The following is a 25994-nucleotide window of genomic DNA, read 5'->3' as shown; positions in this document are numbered from 1 at the left end:
CTGGCAAACCTGTTGATGAGCAAATTCGAAATGGAAACCAAAAAAAAGTCAAAGTATTTTCCTAGGATATGGCCGAGGTATGTGGATGATGTTTCTACGATATTCGATAACAAAATATCGAATATTGAGGACTTTTTTCCTTTTCAAATAACAGATTTCCATCGATACAATTCACGAATGATTTAGAAAATAAAAGACAACTTCCATTTCTTGACGTTTTGGCAATGAGGAGCTAATGTGGAAAGCTAGAATACGATATATTCAGGTAGGAAACACTTGGACTGTGGAGTGGGACGCGAATTGTTCAGCTAGTAGATTTGCTTTATCTATGGCTGTTGTTGCAATTGAACCATCCGCTTGTGTTGGTGGTGGAATTGTGGATATTGTAAAGTTCTAATTAACAGCTTTAAAACTATACTTCAAATCCCTGTATAATTTAATCCGTGGCATTCGCGAAGTAGGCACTGTGGAACTTTTTGATCAAGAATGACTCATCTATATTATGTCAGAAAATAAAAGAAATTCACGGATGATTTTAGAAATAATTTAAAAATTATTCCGAAACATCCCTTCTCCATATTTTTTGGACTATCGACGCAACTTTATTTAGATTCAGATTAATGAGCACAGACGTTGGCACATTTGTATATATATTAGCTACATAGTTTCAAAAAATCAGCTGAATATATTGGTGGAAGCTGAGCACAAAGGGATACATTTTTCCCAAATTGAAAATATATTTTTGATCGCCCCGTATCTTCCAAATATTTAAAGTTGGATGGTTGATTCAAATGCAAAATATGAGGTTCGTTCCAACCTTGAGTCACAAACAGATTTCCAACTGTTTGTAAATCGTTGTCAACGCGCATGTCTGGTAAATATTGGTTTCTGATAAATTTGAAATTTCTGATTGGAACAGCTGATAGTTCAACTGAAATTTGGCATGGAATTTCAACATAACCTTTAAAAATAATTTGGGAAAAAGTTTTTGGCTTTCTACTACTCCATCTTGATACAAAAAAAGGGGATGAGGGAATATTCCAAAGATAGGAAGAAAGTAATCAATTTGAAAATAAGTAACTCTATACAAGGATGTGTAGATCATGCAAAGAAGTAACTTTCAGACACAAACTGAAAGAATGTCCTCCTGAAACAGCTACTTTCATATAAACATTGAATTACACGAAAGAAAAAAAATTCTTTCGAAACAAATACTTCTATATGAACATTGAATTATACAGAAGATACTTTTCTCTACTCAGTTTGTATTTCAAACATTCCACAACGAATGTCACTCCTAAAAATATAACCCCTTCAATTCTTTAAAAATAAATCTAATCAAGTGTATTTCTGGAGAGTTAAAGAAGGTGGCAGTATTTTATATCTCTATTCTATTTACTAATCAACATGGAACTGGGAGGTCACCGCAATAATTAATTTGTGTAATTAAAGATGTTCATATTTTAGGTTCACTTAAAGAATTCCTAATTTTTCCTGCGCCAGCAAATACATAATTCATTTTATAACAATTTATGCAGGTTATGTTGTTTGTAATTTGTAAGTTGCATGAACATAAAACAGAAACCGTAATACGGAATACGCATGCGTCAGATTGATGGTTAGAAGATAATCTTCAAACCATTCTGATAGATTTCGAACAGGTTTGAATCTTGGATGGAACAGAAAACTGATAGTTTACTAATGGTTGGAAACTCATGTTGGAACACAATCACATTACTGCGCAGAATCCTGACTGTCAGAAACTGTTTCTGACGCTGATTGGAACGAACCTATGATCGCCCTCTCATGTACTGTAAGTAACATCAATTGCAAATGTATCTGCAGAAAAACAAATATTTTCTCAAAAAAAAATCGATAACAATTATCAAAAATATAGTTTAACCCTCTGTATACCAGCCAGTTTTGATGCCAGAAACTTTTGTCATTTACTTCTTTGATTGACGACTTGTTTATTTTGTGGAAATTCATGTTCACTGAGGATACACTACAAAAACACACTTTTGTCTATTTTCCACGATATTTCTTTATTGTTGACTTGTTTCGGCTATTACACCATTTTCAAAACTAACTGATTACATTTAAATCTGAGTAATTTATACCTAAGTTGCCTATCCTATCATAAATAATTTGGTACCTACATTTTGTATACCTGTAATATCCATGAACATAACAAAATAAAGCTTTTGATATAATGTGGGTTTTGGGAACTGGATTATAGATTCAGGAGAGGACTATTATTTAGATCAAGTTGTTCGTAGAGGACAATAGAATTGGGATTTTTCTTTGACTTGTTTATTTCCATAGATTCCAACAGATTCATCATTTTCCCTTTTTCGCATGTGTGAAGGATTTTTAAATTATCTTTATCTATTTTATGTTTCGAATTTTGAAGATGTTCGTACATTAATGATTTTTTATCCGAAATGACATGTTCATGGTACCTTGTATCAAAATTTATACCAGTTTGACCTGTATATATGGCGCGGCATTCACCACATTCTAGTCGATATATACCAGATCTCTTCCCTTTGTCTAATTTAGGTTTGGCATTAAATAATTTGTTTCCTAAATTTCCGATGGATGTGTAGGATGTTTGCAGATTGAATTTTGAGAGATAATTTTAATATTCTCGGAAATTCTACCGGCATAATTGATACTAACATATTTGTGTTCTGGTCTTGTGGAAATTGAATATAGTTCTTTCATTATTGATTTTGTTGATATTTCATTATAATGTTGTCAACAAGAGTGGTAGGTATTTTGTTATTAACTGCTATTATTTGTTTTATGATTGCGATTTCATTTCGGAGGTTGATCACAAAGGGGTATTGTGAAAGCCCTATGTATCATTGACCTGAATGCAGACAATTTCTGTGAAATCGGGTTGAAAGAGTCAATAGGTATTGTGCAATCTGTGAATGTGTTTATTCGGAAAACGTTAAAGTCGAGTTTATCATTGTTTTTGGATATTGTCAGATCTAAAAAAATTATCTCATTGTTCTCTTCTGTCTCTAAGGTAAATTTGATCTTATCGTGTAGACTATTGAGGAATTTCGCAAGTAATGAGATATTTTCTAGTTGAACCATCGAAGCCTACTAATATGTCATCTACATATTTAACCCAGAATACAATATGTTTATGGGAAAGAGAGTTATTCAAAATTAGATTATTCTCTAAATTGTTTAGGAAAATATCAGCTAGTAACCGACTTATCGGTGATCCCATCGGTAGGCCTGAATTTTGTATATAAAATGTATTATTAAATTTAAAATAGTTTTGTTTTAAACACGTGTTGAACAGTTCACAGAGTTCACTGTTGACATATGGGTTAGTATTATGTCTATCTAATATGTTTTTTATCAGGGGAAGGCATTCATCTGTTGGAATATTTGGAAACATGTTCTTGATGTCAAACGATACTAATTTAATGTTATTGTTAATTTTTATGTTGTTGAGTTTGTTTGTCAAGTCTATAGAATTTAGTATGGTGTGTAAGGTTTGAAATTAGTGATCTCCCTGAATTTGCAATTTAAGAATTTTGACAGCTTATAATTAGGTATATTGGTATATAAAACTACCGGTCTGGCTGGGTTACCTTCTTTGTGTAGTTTAGTCCATACATCTCAGGTGGACGGGGGTTCATGCAGGTAGTCTTCTTCAGATGGAGTGTGAAGGGTTTTGTGGGGTCTTTTTTCAACTCTGTGGTGTCTAATTGTTGTTTAGATCTGTTTGTTTGTTTGTTTTTTAGATCTGACAATATCCAAAAACAATGATAAACTCGACTTTAACATTTTCCGAAAAAACACATTCACAGATTGCACAATACCTTTTGACTCTTTTAACCCGATTTCACAGAAATTGTCTGCATTCAGGTCAATGATACATAGGGCTTTCACAATACCCCTTTCTGATCAAAACCTCCGAAATGAAATCCCAATCATTAAACAAATAGCAATTAATTAATAACAAAATACCTACCACTCTAGTTAACAACATTATAATGAAATATCAACAAAAATCAATAATGAAAGAACTGTATTCAATTTCCACAAGACCAGAACACAAATATGTTAGTATCAATTATGCCGGTAGAATCTCTGAGAATATTAAAAATTATCTCTCAAAATTCAATGTACAAACATCCTACACATCCATCGGAAATTTATGAAACAGATTATTCAATGCCAAACCTAAATTAGACAAAGGGAAGAGATCTGGTATATATCGACTAGAATGTGGTGAATGCCCCACCATATATACAGGTCAAACTGGTAGAAATTTTGATACAAGGTACCATGAACATGTCATTTCGGATAAATAATCATTAATGTACAAACATCTTCAAAATGCGAAACATAAAATAGATAAAGATAATTTAAAGATCCTTCACACATGCGAAAAATGGAAAATGATGAATCTGTTGGAATCTATGGAAATGAACAAGTCAAAGAAAAATCCCAATTCTATTGTCCTCAACGAACAACTTGATCTAAATAATAGTCCTCTTCTGAATCTATAATCCAGTTCCCAAAACCCACATTATATCAAAAGCTTTATTTTGTTATGTTCATGGATATTACAGGTATACAAAATGTAGGTACCAAATTATTTAAGATAGGATAGGCAACTTAGGTATAAATTACTCAGATTTAAATGTAATCAGTTAGTTTTGAAAATGGTGTAAAAGCAAAAACTAGTCAACAATAAAGAAATATTGTGGAAAATAGACAAAAGTGTGTTTTTGTAGTGTATCCTCAGTTTTGTCATTTAAACTTTTTGATGCACATATTGTGGCCTATTCCATTATAAAAATTCAGATCAATACAATGAAAATGAAATTCCGGAATTATCCAAATATAAAATTTTGACCCCCTGTAGAATCCAAACGCCGGCATTCAGAGAGTTGGCGCAATGGTAACTTTTGTTCAGAATGGCATGGGCTATATCATATTGAAATTTCAGCGATTTTCACCGAAACCGTTTTTCCATAAGATCAGTGCGGAGTCCTTTGGGGTATTGTCAAATATTTCTTAATTATAATGAAGCGAGGAAGTTTCGACTTCTGAGGGTTGTCTGCTGACTACGCAGCTGAAGTTTATCAGAAGAAAAAAAAGTTGTTTCAATATCATAAACTGGCAAGACAGAGGGATCAAACACTCACTATAAAACCAAATTTTCTCATAATCTACGGAATGCCGCAAAGTATTTAGAAAATTCTATTAAAAGAACTTTCTAATTCTACATTTACAGGCAATTCAACTTCATTCTATCTTAGTAGCAGTGTTTCATCAATTGCTAGTAATATTTCAAACACGCGAAGAAGAGGAGGCAGTCAAACAACCAAAAAAATGTTTATATTATTCATTTAGAACTACTAATAGTTTTTTTTTAAATTCTTATAGAATACCTTTCCAATGTCGATTTTTGTTACTCATATAAACATATGTTCCTTGGTCTCCAAAAATCAATGTCAAAGCATTTGATAACGTTCAAAAATCTATAGCTTTTTGCTATATCAGAAACATGGTTATATCATGGAGTTGAGGACAACATTGTCGAAATGAATAAGCTCAAAAACAATTTCAGTTCTGGGCCAGATGGTGTTCCATCATTTTTACTTAAGAAATGTGTTTGTCCCTTAAGTACGCCATTATAACTTTTATTTAATTTATCTCTAGATTCTGGTGAGTTTCCTGTGTTTTGGAAAAAGTTTCATCAGACCCATTCACAAACCAGGAGATAGATGTAATGTAAAAAACTATAAAAGTTGTAGTATTCCATCAGTCATCTCCAAAATATTTGATTGTTTCGTAACAAAACAACTTTCTTGGTACTGCTCTAGCAGTCTAACTAATCAACAACATGGCTTTTCAAAATGTAAGTACACAGTGACGAATTTGTTATTATATCACAAGGATATATTGCATGCGTGGTCAGGTCCATTCAATATATACAGATTTTTCAAAGGCATTTGATAGGGTCAACCATAATATATTACTAAATAAACTTGAATCTTTTGGATTGAGTGGTACTAGGCCATCGTGGGTTGAAAACTTTTTGAAAGGGAGAATTCAGCGCGTGAAAATTAACAATTATATTTCTCAAACAATAGATGTTTCATCTGGGGTTCCTCAAGGCAGTTATTGTGGACCACTGCCTTTCAATATTTTTGTCAATGATCTTATTGACCAAATAACCGACTCTAAAGGATTACTGTTTGCTGATGATTTCAAGTTATATCGCTAATTCAATCCGTAGATAATTGTCTAAGACTTCAAGATGATTTGAATTATTTGTATGAATGGTGTGAGAATAATTGTCTGGAACTCAATGTTTGGGAAGGAGTTAATGCAGTATTCGTAGGTAATAGGTGATTGAGAGATATTGAAACAAATAATGAACTGACACTTACTGTGGATTGTGGATTGAATTAGCGAAATAACTTGAAATCATCAGCAAACAGTAACCTTTCAGAGGAGTGATACTGAGCTGGTTCAGCTCATATTTGTCAGGTCGTAGTCAGATGGTGGAAACAACCCATCGCTCAGAATTTGGGAAAATACGTAATGGTATGCCTCAAGGTTCAATACTAGAGCCAACATTGTTTCTCATCTACCTCAACGATTTGACAAGTATAAATATCTCAGGAAAATTCACAATATTTGCTTTTAACTAAAATCATATCCATCGATATGATGAAAGTAAAGAGTTGGTGTAATTCAAATTGCCTGTCTTTAAATATTTCAAGAACTAACATAGTACCTTTCAGATGTGAATTTGACAATATACCCATTGGGAAAGACATTATTGAGAACAAAAGTAGCTTAAAATTTTTAGGAGTACATATTGATAAAAAACTAAAATTTGAAAACCATATTTATGCCTTGTATAATAAAGTGTCGTCTGGTTATGTCAGAGTAGTCCCAAATGAACTTGGTTTAACAGCAGCTAAAACTGTTTATTTTTCTCTGATGGAATCTCACCTGAGATGTGGAATTCCATTTTGGAGCGTATGTAGTGGTTATCTACTACAAAATATTTTAATTTTGCAAAAACGAGCCATAAGATATATGTGCAAATCAAAAAGTACAGACTCTTGTAGATTATTCTTTACCACTCATGGAATTCTAACAGTGGTTTCTCTCTTTATAGTGGAAACAGTGTGTTTAATTAAGAAATATTCGAACAAATTTCAAGGCAATTCAACATTAAGTTGCCAATACCAACGGAATCAGTCATAAAGGATTCCATTATCTATAATGGTTGTAAAATGTTCAATCTCTTGCCAAAGAATGTTACAGAAATAAAGTCTTTACAATGCTTCAGGAAGGCTTTAAAATTTTTTTTAAGTGATAGACCATACTATAATATCCAAGAATTTTATAATAATAATTTTAAAAAAAATCTTATTTGTTTATTATTTACCAGCATCTGAACGACTCATATGTTTTTATATACACAAAAAAAAATATAAACTGATTTTATGTATTAAGTGAAAATTGATCAATTTAAATGCACTATGTTTTTACATGAAAAAACTGTATTATACATTAAGTGAAACTTTGTCCACAGGATTACTCTTATGACAATAAAGTATATTCTCTCTCTCTCTCTCTCTCTCTCTCTCTCTCTCTCTCTCTCCCTCACTCAAAAATGTATATGAAGTCAAAGATCTTGGTGTTAACATTCGATACCAAACTATCTTTTTCTTTACATATTACTAAAATCACACTTATGACAATAAAGTATATTCTCTCTCTCTCTCTTTAAGTCTTTCAAACTTCTAGGTTATGTATCCAGGTTAAGTAAGGACTTTTCGGCTAATACTTTGAAAATTCTATTTTGTTCCTTAGTGAGGTTGAATTTGGAATACGCCTCTATTCTATTGTATGGAGTCCTTCGTATTCTGTGCACAATTTGTCACTAGAAAAAATTCAGAATAAATTTGTGAAAACTGTCGCTTATAAATCCACCCCCTGGAACGGCCTGGAAAACAATGACGTGAAGTTTTTTTCTGTCGAATGGGTCATCAGGAATAACATATCTCAGTCTTGTAAGCATATAAAGTTGATTTTTGATGAAATGATTTTTAAAAGTTTCCACTCCGTTAGACGGCCTGGAAAACCATGAGGAAGTTGTTTGTCCAATCTGTCATCAGGAATAACATATCTCAATCTTGTTGGTGTACACATTTAATTTTCAATGATACGATTTTTAAAGTTTCCACCCCATTTCCACACCCTCAGATGGCCTGGAAAACTTTTGACGTGATTTTTTTTGTAGAATCAGTCATCAGGTTTAACACATCTCACTTTGGCAGACGGCTCAAAAAGCTAGCACAGTTCTTTTTTTTTTCACTAAGTCAATTCATTGAGCGAATCATATTGAAAAATGGTAGGTGTCGAAGGTCGTTGAATGAAAAAATGATAATTCAATATTATTTCTCAATGTACTTTTGGATGTGGATAACTTCACACCCATTGACATTCATATGGTTATCTGACTTGAATCCAGCCATAGGAATCTTGTTTGAATTGAAGGGAATATTTTTTAGAAGAGATTGGTTTTTGGTAGAGAAAGGTTTTGGTTTCTCGTGTCTCCATCTTTTTACAAAAAATGTGGGATTCTTATGAAGAAAGAAAGCATATTATTTCAAAATAAACTCTTTACAAAGATGTGTGGATCATGCATAAAGGTTACTTTCAGACACAAACTGAAAGAAAAAGCCGTCTTGAAACAACTACTTGCATATAAGCTTTGAATTACAGGAAAGAAAAAATACTTTCAAAACTTTGTTGTGGAATTGAATCATATCATTCGCAGGATTGCTATACAATATAATATAGGAAAGATATAAAATTTCTCTTACATGGAACACTGTCATCCTCAATGGTAGACATTGATGTTTCAGAATAAGACACTCGTCTTATTGCCTCTTTAGCACTAATCTGGATAACATTACAAGATGAAGCACACAATCATTCATAACACTGCAACGGATATGTCATGTATAAGTTAAATCTGCTCAGATCACGACAGTATGAAATGACATTTGTTGGCTTATTTAATTCAATACCAGTTATAGGTATCTTGTTCAATTGAAAACTTTGGCTTCCTGTTTCTCCATCTTTATACATAAAATGTGGAAACTTGCTTTCTTCTGTCCTTCGGAAGGATATACTCCTTTCAAATTGAATAATTTTAATATCTACATATAGTTACTGAATATCAAATTTGATTTCATACCTTGGAAAGGTCCTTCCCATGTTTGGAAACAAGCTGATCAACTCTTTGATCACATATCTTATAATCATTCTCTAATTTTGCTTTCTCTCTGTCTCTTTGCTCATTAGTTTCGCTAGCTGATAGAGTTCGAATTACTGACATTAATAGACCACTCTATAAAATTATTATATTAGGGATAATTTATATTTCACCTCTATAAATAAAAATAATAATTACAGTTTCTTTAGCAGCCTTCACCCCTCTTGGTGGCTTAGAAGGAGGCGACTGATCCATTTTGTGGACAGAATACAAATTTTAGGATCACCGAGTTGAAAACATACTCCCACTAGTCATTGTTATTCAAAATCACTAAAAATTTGTGGTTACAGATTAGATTTTTCGAAAATGATACCGCTATATACAGACCTAATGCGCTAAATCCTAAAACGTAAGTATGTAGTATTTATAATTAGATAATTTCATTATCTTTGAAAATTGATAGAATTGGTGCATAAAAACAAAATTGTAAAACATAACCTAATATTCAAATTTTCAGTGTTGTCTATGTCAATGTCGACCGTCGATGCAGATTTGATACCAAATGATCACAGAGTCAACGGAGCGAAATATATTGAACGAGCGCTCGATTCTATCTGACTAAAAATGTGTCATGAACTCTTTTCTGAAGATGTGCTGATAAACAAGTGTCAAAAATTTTACCAAGAGGCAACAATTTTCCTCTGACTCAACTATGTTTTTCTAAATATGACAACTGAAAAATCTGCTCCTAACGATAATCTCAGAGCTAACTGATCACATTTTTTTCTCTGTTCTCGTAAATAACGAACACAGAGCAAATGTAACTTAGACAATAAATTTGCATTATCGAACGCTTGTCCAGCGAAGCAAGCCAATCGATCACCCAAATTTGTATTGAATGGACACACCTATACAAGCTGTATTTAAGCAAGAAGATTTATTCAGGGTTGTCTATACAAACCCTGTACGTGACAAAGGAGGATACATTACTAAAAGCTCTATTATGGCGTTGAAGTCAAGGTCATTTGGAGTTACTGTCGACAAACGGTACTCTCATAGTTGAAGCTATTCAACCACAATCCGACCACCACCCAACAGTGGTCATTAGCGATTTCAATGCGAAATCTCGCGAATGGAACCGTAGCGTAGGAACGAAAACCAGAAAGACCAGGAGCTTGCCATGCTCCTAGTGGACATTGAGGACACCGTGGTCATTTTCCCGAAGGCTTCAATACACTACCCCTGAGTGGATCAGGTTCCCTACATACTTGACCACGCCATAGTGCAGAACATCGCCACCTCAGAAATAAACATGCTTGCCGAAGGGTCATCGGACTACAACCCTATCTTATTCACAAGACCGACAATGGAAAACCTACATTCCTATAATGGAAAACTCGTTTGGAAGAACTCAACATCGAAATCTAGTATGTAAGAAAAATGTAAAGAGTTATTGAGGAAGAGCTGCCAAAAACCATGCCCAGTAATTACAAAGTATCGTCAACACCGATCAAGAGAAAGCGAAAACATTTGCTTCCTGTTTATTTTGTATAATTCAGTCAGTCTTTGTTTTCAGATAAGCAGTTATATGACCTTTTTCGTTTGTTTATTTATTGAAAAAGAATAATAATCATGTTGTGTTTTAAACACGGAGCTCCATTCATGAGAACAATACTCAGATCAGACCTTCTTTGGAGTATTGTTATCATGTATGGAGCTCCGCCCTAAGCATACCCTGAAGCTGCTGGATTCCCTCCAGAAAACAGCCATTCGCCTGATTGGAGAAGTGAACATCACTTGCAACCTTCATAGTCTGGAACATTGAAGAAAGGTTGAGGAAATATCTCTCTTCTATAGATTCTTTCGCGAGAAGTGTTCAAGTGACTTGGCACATTTGATTCCACCAAGAGCCGTACATATCAGAAATACGTGACGGACTGTGGCTGCTCATCATTTTGAGGTTCAATTCAGTATACCTCGAACTTCACTGTTTAGGAACTCTTTCATTTGGAGAACTGCGTTTGTGTAATAAACTTCCTGAGCACGTTTTTCCAAATGGATTTAATTCCCAGCGATTCAAATACAACTACTTCCGCACTGGCACCGCTCTTAGAACGTCTTAAGGATTTTCCTGTAGTGCTTGTGTTTTGTCCTTAAAAAACGAGTGATAATGTTCAGGTTTCGTTTCGAATTTCAATCGAATAATAAATTAAATAATGGCAGAAAGACATCATTTGTCGTGTGATAAAATATTAGGGGCTGTGGGGATGCTTCAATCAGAAATGCGTCAGGTGGATGTTGCGAACGAGTTAAGTACCACCCAAAATGTTATATCCCGATCAAACGCACGGTATCGTGAAACAGAAAACGTTACCGATAGTTTTACTGGCCAGCATTGCGAAACCAACCCAGCGCAAGACCGTTTTAAGGTCTCGATGGCCGCTCAGAGTTCAACCTCTATATAGAGGTATAGTGTGGATTGAGGAGTATATCACCAGGAAATGAAGTTATGTCGATTTGGACTCTCTCCGGATTCAAGAAGGGTTAGAGTCTGGAGAAGACCAGGCAATGAAGCGAGACTGGCAAATGTTCAGGAAGTACATTCTTACAGAGGAGGAAAGATTGTGGTATGGGTCGGGATAAGACCTTGTTTATTAAGAAGCTTTTCAAACGCCCACATTTATGTTCGCCAATCACTCCGACCTGTTGTCCTTATCCATACGCTGGAGCAGTTGGTGACAATTTTATCCTGATGCACGACCACACGTTGCGAGATCGTTTAACCAGTCCCTGCAAGGTAGTGAAATAGACGTATTACCAGGGCCTGCATAATTACCACATCTCAAATTAATATGGTTTGCATGGGATATGCACCAGAAGAGGGTGATAAGAGGCCGTGGCAACTTTCAGAATCGCCTAGAGCTGTTTGAGGCACTTCAAACCGCCTGGCAGGCAATACCTCAAAGGAACCTGTCAAGCCATTTTGAATAGCAGCGAAGGACATACTCTTCACTAGCTTGAAGTTTCGTTAAAAATACTTGAAGAACTGTCCAAATGCGCTTGCCTGGAAGCAATGACCAACAAAACAGAGGTGTTTTCGGGCGTTTAACCGTATTCAAGCTTGCTCAAAGATGATAAGTAGTTACGTCATCAATAATAAAATTCGTCAGAATGGAATGATTCAATTTGTGTCAAATTCAATAATAAAAACAAACTTTTTAATTTTCTCTAACTCAATTATAATCGGATCTGTGCAAGTTTTCAACACTTTATAAATTATAACCACCGACATAACCTATAAGGTTAAGGTTATGTCGATGATCAAAATCTTAGACAAAGATCAAAATAAAGCAGCAACCAGCAACAATCAAAATAAAGTAGAAACCGACAACCACAGACCATGGGTCTGTGCCGACAACTGACATAACGTAATGTCAAATTCTGTTTCAAAACCAACCTCACGCTAGTTTTGAGGCGTTTTCTGGCGCTTATGTATTCAAAACATTCGTGACGCAAATACATTCATTTTGGCGTTGAAACGATGACGTCCCATCAACTATTATTTGAAACGTATTCATGATGATTCAAAACTAGCGTGAGGTTGGTTTTGAAACGAAATTTGACGTTATGTTGCATCAGTTTCTGTTTTATTTTAATCATTATAGTTTATAGTGTTGAAAACTTTTTATGAAATACATTGTAAGGATGTACAAAATAAAGCTGGGAAATTATTGTATGCACAAATCCGATTCTAATTGAGGTTAGAGAAAATTGAAAAGTTTGTTTTGATTATTGAATTTGACAACTGACAAATTGAATCATTCCATTCTGGAGAATCTTATAATTAACGACATCACTACGAATCGTTTTTGAATACACGCGCCGAATACGATTAAATGCCAGATTTGAATCATGATGAATACGTTTCAAATCATAGTTGATGTGACGTCATCGTATCGACGCCGACGCCAGAATGAATGTATTTGAATCACAGACGAATACGATTTGAATAAATACATGAGCGCCAGAAAACACCTAAGAGAAAGAGAGAGAGAGTGTTGAAGAAGATAAGTTTTGTTTATTGCTTTGGGATATTTATGTGTTTTGAGTTATTAATTGTGGTGGTATCCATAGGATAATTAAACCGGGAAGGACAATAAATCGTAACAATATATGTAAACAGCTAACAGAACTTTTTGTTTTACCATCTGGTTTAGTTTCAATATGTCCGATAGATGTCGTATCTCGACGATAAACTTGAAGTTTCATTTATCACATCACAAAATCACATTGAAAATTAACCTAAAAAAATGGCATTTATCTTTAAAGATTTATTACCGAAAGTTTTCAGGTTCAATTACCAATCTCAATATATTAGAAACAAATTGATGCCATGTGTGTCGACAATTGACTCTCACAATAAATTTTATTCGAATGTGCCAACACCTTATGAAATTATTAATGATTTGAATGAAAAAAAATCAAATGAGTACATTATTAACACTGTGAAAAATCTCACGAATGATAACAAAGAAGGAAGAATTTATGCTGTGGTGCATGTAGCTGGCAAACAATTCAAAATAACAAGTGGAGATGTAATTGTTGTTGAAGGATATTGGCCTCCTGAAATTGGTGATAAAATAACTTTGGATAAAGTTTTATTAGCGGGATCTCAAGATTTTACCCTAATTGGTAGACCTATTGTGCAGAAAGGTCTAATTCAAGTTAATGCCACAGTTATAGAAAAAACCTTATCACATACTAAAACGCATTTCAAGAAAAAAAGGAGGAAACAATATATGAGAATCAACTTTTACAGAATACCTCAAACATATTTGAGAATCAATGACATAAAAATTGAAGCTGAAATAAATAATCCAAAGGAAGTGAGAGGACTTGATTCTGTAATATTATAAGAAAAATTTGTAAATTAATATTCTGAATTGCAATCCAAGGTAATTTAAAAAAATGTAATATCACCCAATATAGTAATATCTTATTTTGGTTTTCTCTTATGATGACCTAGTGCTATCTAAATAGATACTGAAAATTTTATATATGTAAGTGAATAAATAATTCAGAAATCAAATGTATTGTTAATTCATTATAGCAATTAGAAGGTGTGCATCTTAACATCTTGATATTTCTCTCAGGTGTTTGGAATTAATATCATAAATTAAAAAAAATCCATATTACTTTCAAGCATCAGCATTTTGAATTTGATTATAAAAATATTTTGCAGAATAGATTTATCTGGTTATTATACCTCTTGGTGATCATATAAAAGTTAGAAGTCTTTATTAGTATTTTTATCAGACAAAAATATTTGTAGAGTAGATCTGAAAAATATTGTAGACTAGCTTATACCTGCAATGTCATTCACTTGGAATTCATTTTTGGGTTCTCCCAGATTTTCTTGTAGCAAAAACTTTTTGATTTATGAGAAAATTATTCCACAAACATTACAGTTGACCAAAGTTTCAGACAAATGGACAACATTATTTTTATAGTTTTTTTTTCAACATTGTATGGCGTGATTATTTGTATATTCATCAATTAATTGAAATAAATCAAACACCAAATGTTGTGTAAAGCATAAATACATCAGTAAAAATTGTACCCAAGTTGGTTAATTAAGCCAATTTTGAGATTAGCGCTCACAAACACACAGATAATCAAAATTCTACACTCAAATTATAAAACAAAAAAATTATACAAACTGTAAGTATTTAACAAAAGTCAAACTATCACAGAATTTGATAAAACTTGGCAGAAATGTACATTTTATATTGACTAAGAAAGAAAGTTTTAGTCTTCTCCTGATAACACAAAACACATGTTGACAGCATTTTTGTTCTGGTGAGGGAAGAGTGTTTTCAATAGATTCCTTTCACGCCGAAAGTTCTGAATCCCACTTGTCAAACTAAGAAATATATATATATATATATATATATATATATATATATATATATATATATATATATATATATATATATATATATATATATATATATATATATATATATATATAAAGTTAAAATTTTTTGTCAACGTTTTTGTGTTATAGCTATTTAAATTTGCAAAAAACCTCATAATCACTCTCCATTTACCCAAATTTTAATTGCTTGAGTGCCAAATGGAGCTGAGGCCTTCGGAGAGAGATGTAATTTTTTTCTTCCTTTATGTCTTTCATTGTTGTTAAGGGAAAAATTACAACTTATAAATTAATTTTGAGTTTCTGAAAAATCACATTTTCAAATATATTTAAAAATCCAGAAGTATACCTACTATATGGACAGGCAATGTGTAAATTTTCAAAATATGGAAGTGATGAATTCTTAGTCAAAACTAATGTTAACTTTTTATTTTTTTCGAAGTCTGTAAACAAAGGTAAAACAAGAAAAATCAAATTTACGTCAACTAAACAAGTTTGCAGCGTCCCTAAGAAGATACATTCTTTCTGCTGCTGGACTACATGAAAAATAACCATCAGTAAATTATAAAAACACTACAGTTTGCTAAAGTGTGTTTTGTCTGCAAATAGTTATACTAATATTACGAAAGATGTACTTTTGCTTCTGAATATTTCACTCTCAGTTTTGTTTCACTTTCATATGCATGACAAGTGCTCTTGATTGTTACTTACTGATTGAAGTCTTCTGAAAAAAAATTTCTAAATCGATATAGCTCTCATCATAAAGAAGAGAAATTGTTCTACTTATTTACAGTGTGTAAGTTAGTCACAGAAATTAAAAATGAATGTAAATCTTGAAGTAAATTTTTTTTTATTTGCATTTTGGGTTTTGAATACATAAGTTTGAAAAAATAAAAAGCAACAATACATTTCAAATAGTTTTAACTGAGAATCTACCTCTTGTTTATTTCATAGGAAATAACCCCTGAATCTTAAAGTAGTTTTTTTCAATAAATGTTTATGTGATTATTTATTCAGGCACTGAATATTAAATAAAGCTTCCCACTGTAAATTAGTGAAAACCGTACCCAAATCGGTTGAGCAATTCAATTTAGTTGTGAATGGTAAGTACTGTTTTTATTCAATATCATTCTGACGTAACATCAATAACGAACAACTTCAAATCAATCAATCAATCAATTTATTTCATGAAAGGCAATGGTTACATTGGAAATTTACAAAGAATAAAGAAATTACAAGAAATAAACAAAAACCCTACAAAAGATAATCTTGTCCGTAGGGATTAATGTTGATTTTATTCACTTATCTTGAGGTTATTATGTGCGGTTTCTCGACTAAGTGAGATTAACATGATTTCTTTGCTTTCACAGAAAGCTATTAGTGGAAAACTCTACAATGTTCAAAGTGTGGTTAGTTTATATAATAAAGTATAAAAGTTATAAAACACCCTTCACATAATGATTATTAGCAATAATTTTACATATATAATGTATGGTTAATAAGTAGCCTATATTTCAGAATTCATATAAAAAATAATTTTTTTTTTCATTTTTTTTTAAATATATTTAGAGACAAAATTGTACATATATACATTGAGATTGGTAATACAGTCAATTTGTTATTCCCAGAATTGAATAACTAGATGATACATGTGTACACATAGATATTTCCTGTTATGATTGGTGGGAATTTTTCATAGCAATAAGATCATGTATTTTCATTCGATCTACGCCCGTGATGTATTTTTTTAAGCTTTTTTTGAATATAAAAAAAGGAGATTGTCTGAGTTCTGAACTTAAGGTGTTGAAAAGTCTTGGTCCAAGGTAAGAGTGACATCTTTGCCCAATAGCTTTATAGGATATAGGTATAGTTGAATTTTTGTTTACGTTTGCTCTTGTATGATAGGAATGCGATACTAAAACTAGGCTATCTTTATTTTTGTATTGATGTATTAAAATTTTATGAAAGAATAGCTATCTGATATCAAAAACTTTTGTTTCGTTATATAGGAGATTTGTGGAGTAATATCGATGTTTTTTGAATAGCATTTTGATCAACATATTTTGTAAAGTTTGTAATTTATTTAAATGTGTGCTAGCTACACCTCCCCAGCCTATTATGCCATACGAGAGCCTAGATTCAACGAGTGCATAATAAGTTGTGATCAATTCAGGCATCAAGCATCTTTGATAATACTCTGAATTTATATATTAATTTTCTGAGGGAATTTGTTACGTTGTCGACATGTATATTCCAAGTGTCTGTCAACATTGACACCAAGGTATTTGATTTGGTCGGTTGCGCTAATTTCAAAAGTAGTTCCATGATTGTTGTAAGATAACTTTTCATAATTAGGCAAGTTGGAAGCATAACAGTTCAGCGGTAGGAACATAGATTTTTCAAAATTGATGGTGAGTAGTTTGTGATTAAACCAATTTATCAGGTGGCTGAAATCTTCTTCAACGATATGTTTCAAGTTGTCCCAAGAGTCTGCGCTATAAAAGATAGCCTTATCGTCAGCATAGCTGATGATATTTCCACATGTTTGCAAGGTGAGTAAGCTGTTTATATAAATCACGAAGAGGAATGGCCCTAGAAATGTTCCTTGTGGAACTCCGCAAAGTACAGTTCTTCCTTCACTTATACATCCGTTTATAGTCACGAATTGTTTTCTTGAGTCCAAATAAGATTGAAGAAATGTTAAAGCATTTCCTCGGATGCCAATACTGTCTAAGGCTTCCAACAACTGGGAATGATCGACAGTGTCGAACTCCTTAGCAAGGTCGAGAAACAAACAAAGTGACACCCCTCCTTTATCAAGTGCATCATACATTTGTCTGGTTAGGAAGGAAATAGCATCCTGAGTCGATTTATCATTTCGGAAGCCAAATTGTTTGGCAGAAAGAGTATCACTTTGCGCTAATAAGTAACATCAGTCAAGTCTGGTTTTCAATATTTTTTCTAATATCTTAGCAAAATTTGATATCAGTGATATTGGTCTATAATTTGATGGAACATTTCTGTCTCCCTTTTTATGAATGGGCTTTATACTAGCAATTTTGAATTGTGACTGACTACTCCTATTATTATTTTGTTTATCAGGTGACATAAGAGTGGAACTATTTCTCTTGCGATCTTTTGCAATGTCTCAGCTTTTATTAAATCTATTCCGGGAGATTTATGAGGTTTCAGGGAATGGATTATATTGCGAATCTCTGTGGCGTCTGTTGGTTTCAAGAATATAGAGCCCCTTGTGGGAGAACTGCGAGGGCCTGGAGAAAGAGGTTTGATTATTTTGCCAGCGAGTTTTGGATCAATATTTGTGAAAAAATCATTGAATATATTAGCAATATCTGATTGATTTTCAATGAGTTTGGATATATGTAGTACAATAACTATTTAATATTACTGGAGTTTTTTCCCAACACCAAATCGTTATTTTTGACACCTTGACACGTGTTTCGATCACCAAGTGATCATTTTCAAAGAGAAAGATTAAAAATTAAAACAGTTTTAATCTTCCTCTTTGAAGATGATCACTTGGTGATTGAAACACGTATCGAGGTGTTAAAAATAACGATTTGGTGTTGGGAAAAAAACTCCAAACATATTCATTACTACACCAAAGGTTCCAAACAGTGCAAACAACTATAAAGAAAGTCTAACAGGTCTAACTGCCCTGTCTGACCTGATTACATAGGGTGAATTCATATGAGTAGTAATTTAGGTTCACCCTTATAATGATAAGTAGACATATCTAAACCACATGTAGAAAGGCTGTGTACTCTCAATGCAGATAAGTCGACCTCTCATTGTCGTTCACATCATTCTAAGAGCTAATTATATTATCCGATGGGTATTCATTGGGACTCGAAACAACGGTGTATACCCGGTTAACGGAAAAACTGATTGGATGTTTTAATTAATGTTCGTTTCTTCATATTCATTTGATAACTTCTCCCAGTTATTTCTGTTTCTTCTAACCATATTCCCTTCTGTTAGTACCTCATATAATCTAGGAAAACTAGTGGTTAATTAATTTTGCTAGTTTCCCAAATATTATATATCACATACACTTTCATTTGCATGGGCTTTCAAAGGTTTCATGTTTCCAACTTATATATGAAGTAATGCAGACTAATATTTTGTTTTTCAATGAGCTTTTGTTGAACATTTCCACAAAGTGAAGGTTAAAGTAATTTAGCAGACATTGGAATTTTGGTTTTACACAAAAGTCATTTGTAACTGAGAAAGAATGTGATTTATGTGCTAGAGAGATGCATTTCTGTTAACTGCTAAAGCTGTAAAATATCTTGAGTTTGATTCATTTTAAGCTTATGAAACTGCTTTCTCAAGCATCTCATTTGTATCAGGTTGGAAATTATTTCCTTACCCTTTCAACTGAGGTTCGTCAAGAGGACGAATGGTTTATAACTGAAGGTGTTTGGGTGGCGACATAAAAGTCATATGACCTCTATGTCGCTCTGGCCTTGTGTAACCCTTCCTGACTGGGATACTTGATGAACAAGCTGTTCGTTTTAACAGACGTCGTGGGGCCTTCACTCAACCGAGCGACGGGGCCTTGTGAATCGAGTGGGGTCGTCTATAGTGTAATCTGCAGCTTCCCTAACTAATAGGTTATCATGAGTTTCCGCTGACTCGAAAACTCTCTGATTCCTCGACTGTATAGTTAACAGCTTCAAATCTTTGCGGATGGCTTCATTCCGTACGAACCATGGAGCATTCAGCAGCATCCAAAATGGAAAGGTTTGACGGGGCTATTTATCCCCAAGCACCTGAAGCATACATGATGACAGGCTTGAACATCGTGTGTTGTATAATAAAATCTTATTTTTAAGATTGAGCCTTGAGTGTCTGTTGACGAGACGCGTTTGCCATTCGATCTCCCTGCCTGAGATGGCGACTCTTGTGTCTGGAGAAACGTTACCTCTCCCCAAATCTATCGCCTGAGTTTTTTCTGTATTCACCCGGATCTTCCAGTCAAGGTACCAGCGTTCGAGGTCGTCCAATACGCGTTGCATGTTGACGACCGCCAACGTCCGACCCATGGAAGAGGCGAAGGGAGCCGTGTCATCGGTGTAAAGGGAAACCTTCACGGGGTCGAACCTCGGAAGGACGCTCACGTAAAGGCTGAACCTATAGTAGTGGAGACAGCTCAGCTCCCTGGGGCAATCCAGGCTCCGAGGCAGATTGAAATCGAGCATTTTGTGTAGCAGGCCTTCGTGCCAGACTCGGTCGAAGGCCTTCGAAATATCCAGGAGGACGAGATGGACTGTCTTCCTGTTGTTCAGCTATGAGATGGGATTTTTTCTACCTGCAGCTCGGTAGAGTGCATTCTAAAACTAAACTAAAATGACAGGGCCAAGAATTTGGCGAGTTCGTGATTTTGATTTTTTCATGTCAAAATGTCCCTCATGAATTAAAGTGAGCATTTCATTACATAAATAAATTTATTTTCTAAGTAAAGAAGTCAATAACTGACTGAGCAAATGTAGACATGTTCCTTTATCATTAGGCCATTCATTGAAATGATAATCAATGATCAACTCAAGTCACGGTCTGATTTTGTATAATTCAAAAATTGATGTTTTTGTTCAGAAGACATAGGCGAACAATTTGTTAAAGAATATACGATAGATTCCAAATCACAATCAGATTTGAGTTCAGATTCATTGAAGAAAAGTCTTCATTGAAAGTGTGTCCGAAATGTAGAGACATTTTCCTGCTTTATAACAAACTTCAATATCATATTTAAAGAGACAAAGCAACATTCTTGGAATAAGAGGCGAAACAGTAAATTTTTAGGGGAAGATGGGTGGCTTCGTTCACTCTACTTTTTACTGCCTAAAATGTTTTGTAATAGGTCTATGAGATTTGATTTGGATTTACTGGGTTGCCAAGATATTCAAATAAAATTGAATTAATCTGAGAAAATAGAATTTGGAAAATGTTTGAAGTTGGACACAACATTGAGGCACTTCTATGCACAGCAGGGGTTAGAATCGGCAAAGGAACAAAAGTAATAACTAATCTAATTTCTTTATTTCAATTCAAAATAACGAAAATAACTAATTGAAACTTTGACGATCATCACACGTATATTGTTAACTACATGTGAATATCATCAACAAATAGAACGAAAATATACTCTAATCTACATTGTAAACAAACTAAAAACAATTCTGAAGACTTAACTAAACCTATTCTTATTCTTTTAATTGACACAAAATTGAAATCAATCAAATTTGGACCGTGAAAAGTAATGAAATCCCAATGGAAATCAAAAGTAGATAAAAACGTCCAGAACTTAAAAAAATAGCAACATCAAAACTTCATCTGAAAAATAAATCGTTGTCCCATCCCGAATATAAGGAAAAACAAAAGTCATCGAACCTGGCTTTTTCCTTAAAAATGTAGCTTTATATTCTGCATTGTAACGAATCTGAAACCGCCCCTGACTACCACAGATGTTGATAACATGACAGATGAGCACACTCAAAAGTCACGCATAAGAGGTAAATCATACTCTGCTCAAATAATACAATTATAATTGATATTTTTTATAACGAATAGTATACTATACAGACAGTTTCTTTTATCATGTGGTAACATCACTATATTCTAAAAAGGTAACTGTTATCGAAGAAAATTTACGGGGACTCTCGCCCTTCTCGAGTTATACGGGGAGAACAAAAAATGCTGTTTTACGTCTTCGTCTTCGAATGGAATTGTTATTTCGGAGAATATAAAAAAATGGAAAAGAAAAATGTTATTGTATTCGAAGTGACGATGTAATAATAAATATTCGATAAAACGTTTCGTTTGTATCAACATTCTCACTTAGACCACGTATTTTCGATGATGATATCTTTTTCGAAAAAAAAAAAGATATTTCTTTTACCAAATAAATTTTTGTTAAATATTCAACAGACTGTTTTTGTCTTTCTCTCTATAGCTGTAAGTCGATTTAGTGTGACGAATTTTCTATTTCGGAATTTGAAATGATTGGTTTTCTACAAAAGTTCAGTTTCTCACTTGTTGGAATCTGACCTTTTTCTAGTTTCTTTCAAGATTGTTGTGGCTCGCATATCATTTGAATTTTGTGATGTTTTTCTAATATTTCACTCCAAAACTGTCGAGTTTGAATACTTTTTCAATAAGATTCTATGCAAATTTTCGCGCTGGTGACAAAAAAGGAATATTCGTCATCGATCCTGCCAAAATGAATTTTGTTGAGGTTGTCATATATAACCCAACTTAATTTGGATCTGGATAATATAGGATTATTTTTTCCACTCAATGGACTTTTCTGGTTATTAATTATTGTTGTAAATCATGTCCTAAAGAAAATAACGCCATTGGTAGCCATGAATCAATTGTGACGTACATAAGAGCGCGGGAATGTTCGATGTTCGCTCGCTGCTTCGATGGAATTCCAAGGAATGTTCCAGCGCCTTCGATTGCCAAATATAGGCGCCATCTACTCGCCTATCGAGACAGTCAAGTGGAAGTTACAGTGCGAAACGCGGAGCGATCTAGTAAGGCGATAGACATTCGAATAATAGTTGAAGTTTTAGTTGAAGTGTGTTGTATTTGAAGGGAAATAACGTTGAGTTTGATTATTGTTCAGTGCAGTCAATTACTGGTCAACCCACGAGAATAATCGACTGAAAGTTTGTCGATTACGACGGAATGGAAAGCTCGAGAAAATGTTCGAGGCTTCGCAAGCGAGCCTGGCGAAAGAACGAAAACGCTGAAATGAATAAGCAGATGAACGACGAGGGGAGAAAGATAAATTACGCAGAAATGAAGATCGTGAATTACTACTAGGTATTCAAGAAAAACCGGTGAATATTCAGAAAAAAAACAGATAAAGCAGGAAAAAGACAATCAGATGTACCTTCATTTATTACAAGATTTGAAATCTTCCCAAGTGAGTTTAGGGAAGATACAGGAATTTATTCAGGAAGTATTGGAAAAAACAGTCGATGATGAGTCGAAAAAAAATTTGAAGAAGTTTTTCGGGAACTTCGGAAAGAACCACCGGAACCAAAAAGAATCGCTGTGGAAAAATACAAAGTGTGAACATTTCTCCCTTCTAACAGTTTTATTAAAACTCGACCTTCGATGGTAAACCTTCATGGTCAATTTATCGCAGACAACTTGAAACCGCTGCGGAAAATAATAGGTGGGAAAATGGGGAGAAAGCAACAGCTCTTATACTGGCACTACGAGAAAAAGCCTCCGTAATTCTGCAAAATATTCCAGTGAGTAGGCAGAAGGATTATGAAGCAGTCATATAAGTTTGGGGATCAGGTATGGTAGTGAGCACCTACAACAAGTCTACCAAGCTCAATTGAAGGTGGGAACTCAAGATCCATCAGAGAGTCTGCAGAAGTTTGGGACCGAAGTTGAAAGATTGGTAAGACTCGCCTACCCAGAAGCACCTGATAACTTCACCCACTGGATTAGTCTCCATAGTTTCATCGATGGAGTCGCTGAGGATGACACATAATAAAAAATTGAATGAAGCCATCATTTATGACCTAAAATTTGAAGCTGCCGAAAATGCTTCGCGACAACAATAAAATGTTCTAGTGAGGGCCATCAATGAAAAGGAAGACGAAGTAACAGATCGACTCATGGTAGGTCTAGAAGAACTCTTTAAGAAATATTTGATGAATGGAACTGCGCCGAAGACAAGAGGGCGGCCTAAATGTTATAACTGCGGCAGAGAAGGACATTTAAGGCGGAACTGTCGATCACGTCCAGCGTCCGAGGAAAGAAGATACTGGCGTTCAAGATCATCCGAACTGGAGCGTCGGCGTTTGGAGAAACCAAATTCAGCCTGCGTTAAGAGAAATAGATTGACTGTTGCATTCCAAGCCGCCAGGTATTCGATTTCCACGATAGGACGCAACAGTAACAGCTTAGTTGTCGACGGATTTCTAAATAATCATCAGTACCTTTTTACCATCGATACTGGAGCAACGAAGTTAGTAATGAGAGCCGACATTTCCAACAGAAGCCCTTTGAAGAAATTATCAGCAGTACCAGTTCTGAAAACAGCTACTGGAGTTAGAGAAGCTGAAGTGAAACTGAGGCTTGGAAATTGCGAAATAAAAACTAAGGTATTGGTATGGCCAACATCGTCGACGAATTCATTCCGGGACTAGGCATCATATCCCCCTACGGATTCGTGGTGCACACAAGGAACAAACTATTGAAGGTTGGAAATGGGGAAATTTTACTTGACGTGCCTTCTCAGCCTTTTGACAGCGTCAAAGTGGTTATACTGGAAGATTCAAGAATATCTCCTAACACCGAGAAAGTCATACAAGCGGAAATTGCTGGACCTGTCGGCTTGGGCACAGCGTTAATAGAAACATCGAACTGCTCTGAAGCAGAAATTTTTGTGGCTAGATCTCTCGTGATTGGTAACAATCAGACCATTCCAGTAAGAATAATCAACCCTAATAATAACAGGGTGACTGTCAAGAAAGATCAAGTCACAGGCACCTGAGAACTGATCGTGAAAATTGCTGGAATTGAGGAAGAAGTCCCTCTACAGCGTGCTGAACAACCCGCAAAGGAACTCATCGACTCTTTCAAAATGACGTAGAGCCATCTATCTGAAGAAGAAGAAATCATCATTAGTTATTTTAGTAGTTCCCTAGGAATATCAGAAAGAAATTACTGCGTCACTAGAAAAGAACTCCTCGCAATGGTTAAAGCGGTGGATCACTACCACTCCTTTTTATATGGCCGTAAATTTTTGAGGTTAGAACTTCGGTGGCTCTTCAACTCCAAAACCCCAGAAAGACAAATAGTAAGGTGGATCGAAAGTTACAAACTTACGATTTTGCAATTCAACATCGGAAAGGAAAGAGACACGGAAACGCAGATAGCTTCTCAAGAAAACCATGCATGACATCCGGATGCGAATTTTGCCAACGCCAGCAGGACAAGGATACCCAGTTACCAGAAGAAGAACTTCCCACCAGACATGTTAAGGTAGTGGGCAGAGACTCCTTATTTATGGATAGCTCTAATAGGGAGATAAGCTCCCCTACCTCCCGCCGCTTCGGGTTCCCTTTGACCCGGAGTGTAGCAACCTGTAAGGGTCTCTTATCCAGGGATAGGGACAGACAATTTGGGGAATCATTTTCCATCCGGAAAAGCCCGGATGGAAGAACCCACAAATTTCAGATAATCTTTCCAAAGTGGTGTAATCCGATTATCCTTGAACAGCTCTACGATGGTCGCACTAGAGGGCATTTTGGAGTAAATAGAACTCTAGCGAGAGTGCGTGAGAGGTACTATTGGGTCAATTGCCATCGAAACATGGAAGAGTGGTGTAAGCGCTGTAATCTGTGCTCTTCGAGAAAGGGTCCGAAGACAAGGCAAAGATGAAGATTGAAGAAATACCTCCGTGGGTTTCCTTTCGAGAGAATCGCAGTTGACATTTTGGGACCACTCTACATCCGGTATCAAGTACCTTATGATTGTGATAAATCATTTCCCCAAATGGCCTGAAGTACGTAGTAGCCTTACCCAACCAAGAGGGTAAAACGTTGACAGAAGCGCTGTTGTAGAACGTTATTGCCAAATACGGAGTACCCCAAGAACTAAACTCTGATCAGGGCCGCAACTTTGAAACGGATTTTTGAAAGGAAATGATGACTTTGGAAAATATGTAATAGGAAATAAAGTTTGCACTGAATCCCTAGGTGTGCCCATAGACAAAAATAT

At 34.6% G+C, this 25994-nt stretch overlaps 2 protein-coding genes across 2 annotated transcripts in view; one reads left to right on the top strand and one right to left on the bottom strand.

Annotated features, from left to right (window-relative positions):
* The window catches only part of Sec8 (exocyst complex component secretory 8), a 54210-nt gene extending 44363 nt beyond the window's left edge, over positions 1-9847 (bottom strand). Inside the window, exons 1-3 of the mRNA XM_074185851.1 lie at positions 9674-9847; positions 9485-9616; positions 9269-9421 (exon numbers count right to left, since the gene is read on the bottom strand). Of these exons, the coding sequence (XP_074041952.1) occupies positions 9269-9421; positions 9485-9541 (210 nt within the window). The 5' untranslated portion in view covers positions 9542-9616; positions 9674-9847. The remainder of the gene's footprint in view (positions 1-9268; positions 9422-9484; positions 9617-9673) is intronic.
* Positions 9848-13544: 3697 nt separating this feature from the next.
* mRpL21 (mitochondrial ribosomal protein L21) lies at positions 13545-14375 on the top strand. Its single transcript, XM_023160616.2, has one exon. The coding sequence runs from the start codon at positions 13597-13599 to the stop codon at positions 14200-14202; it is 606 nt and encodes a 201-aa protein (XP_023016384.2). The 5' UTR covers positions 13545-13596; the 3' UTR covers positions 14203-14375.
* Positions 14376-25994: the final 11619 nt, after the last annotated feature.

This window comes from Leptinotarsa decemlineata, unplaced genomic scaffold (assembly GCF_025532065.1).
Source record: "Leptinotarsa decemlineata unplaced genomic scaffold, Ldec_3_MD MMD2_P_RNA_scaffold_2, whole genome shotgun sequence".
Lineage (NCBI taxonomy): Eukaryota > Metazoa > Arthropoda > Insecta > Coleoptera > Chrysomelidae > Leptinotarsa > Leptinotarsa decemlineata.
The sequence above is the reverse complement of the archived record's forward strand: the minus strand, read 5'-3'. Positions and strand labels throughout refer to the sequence as shown.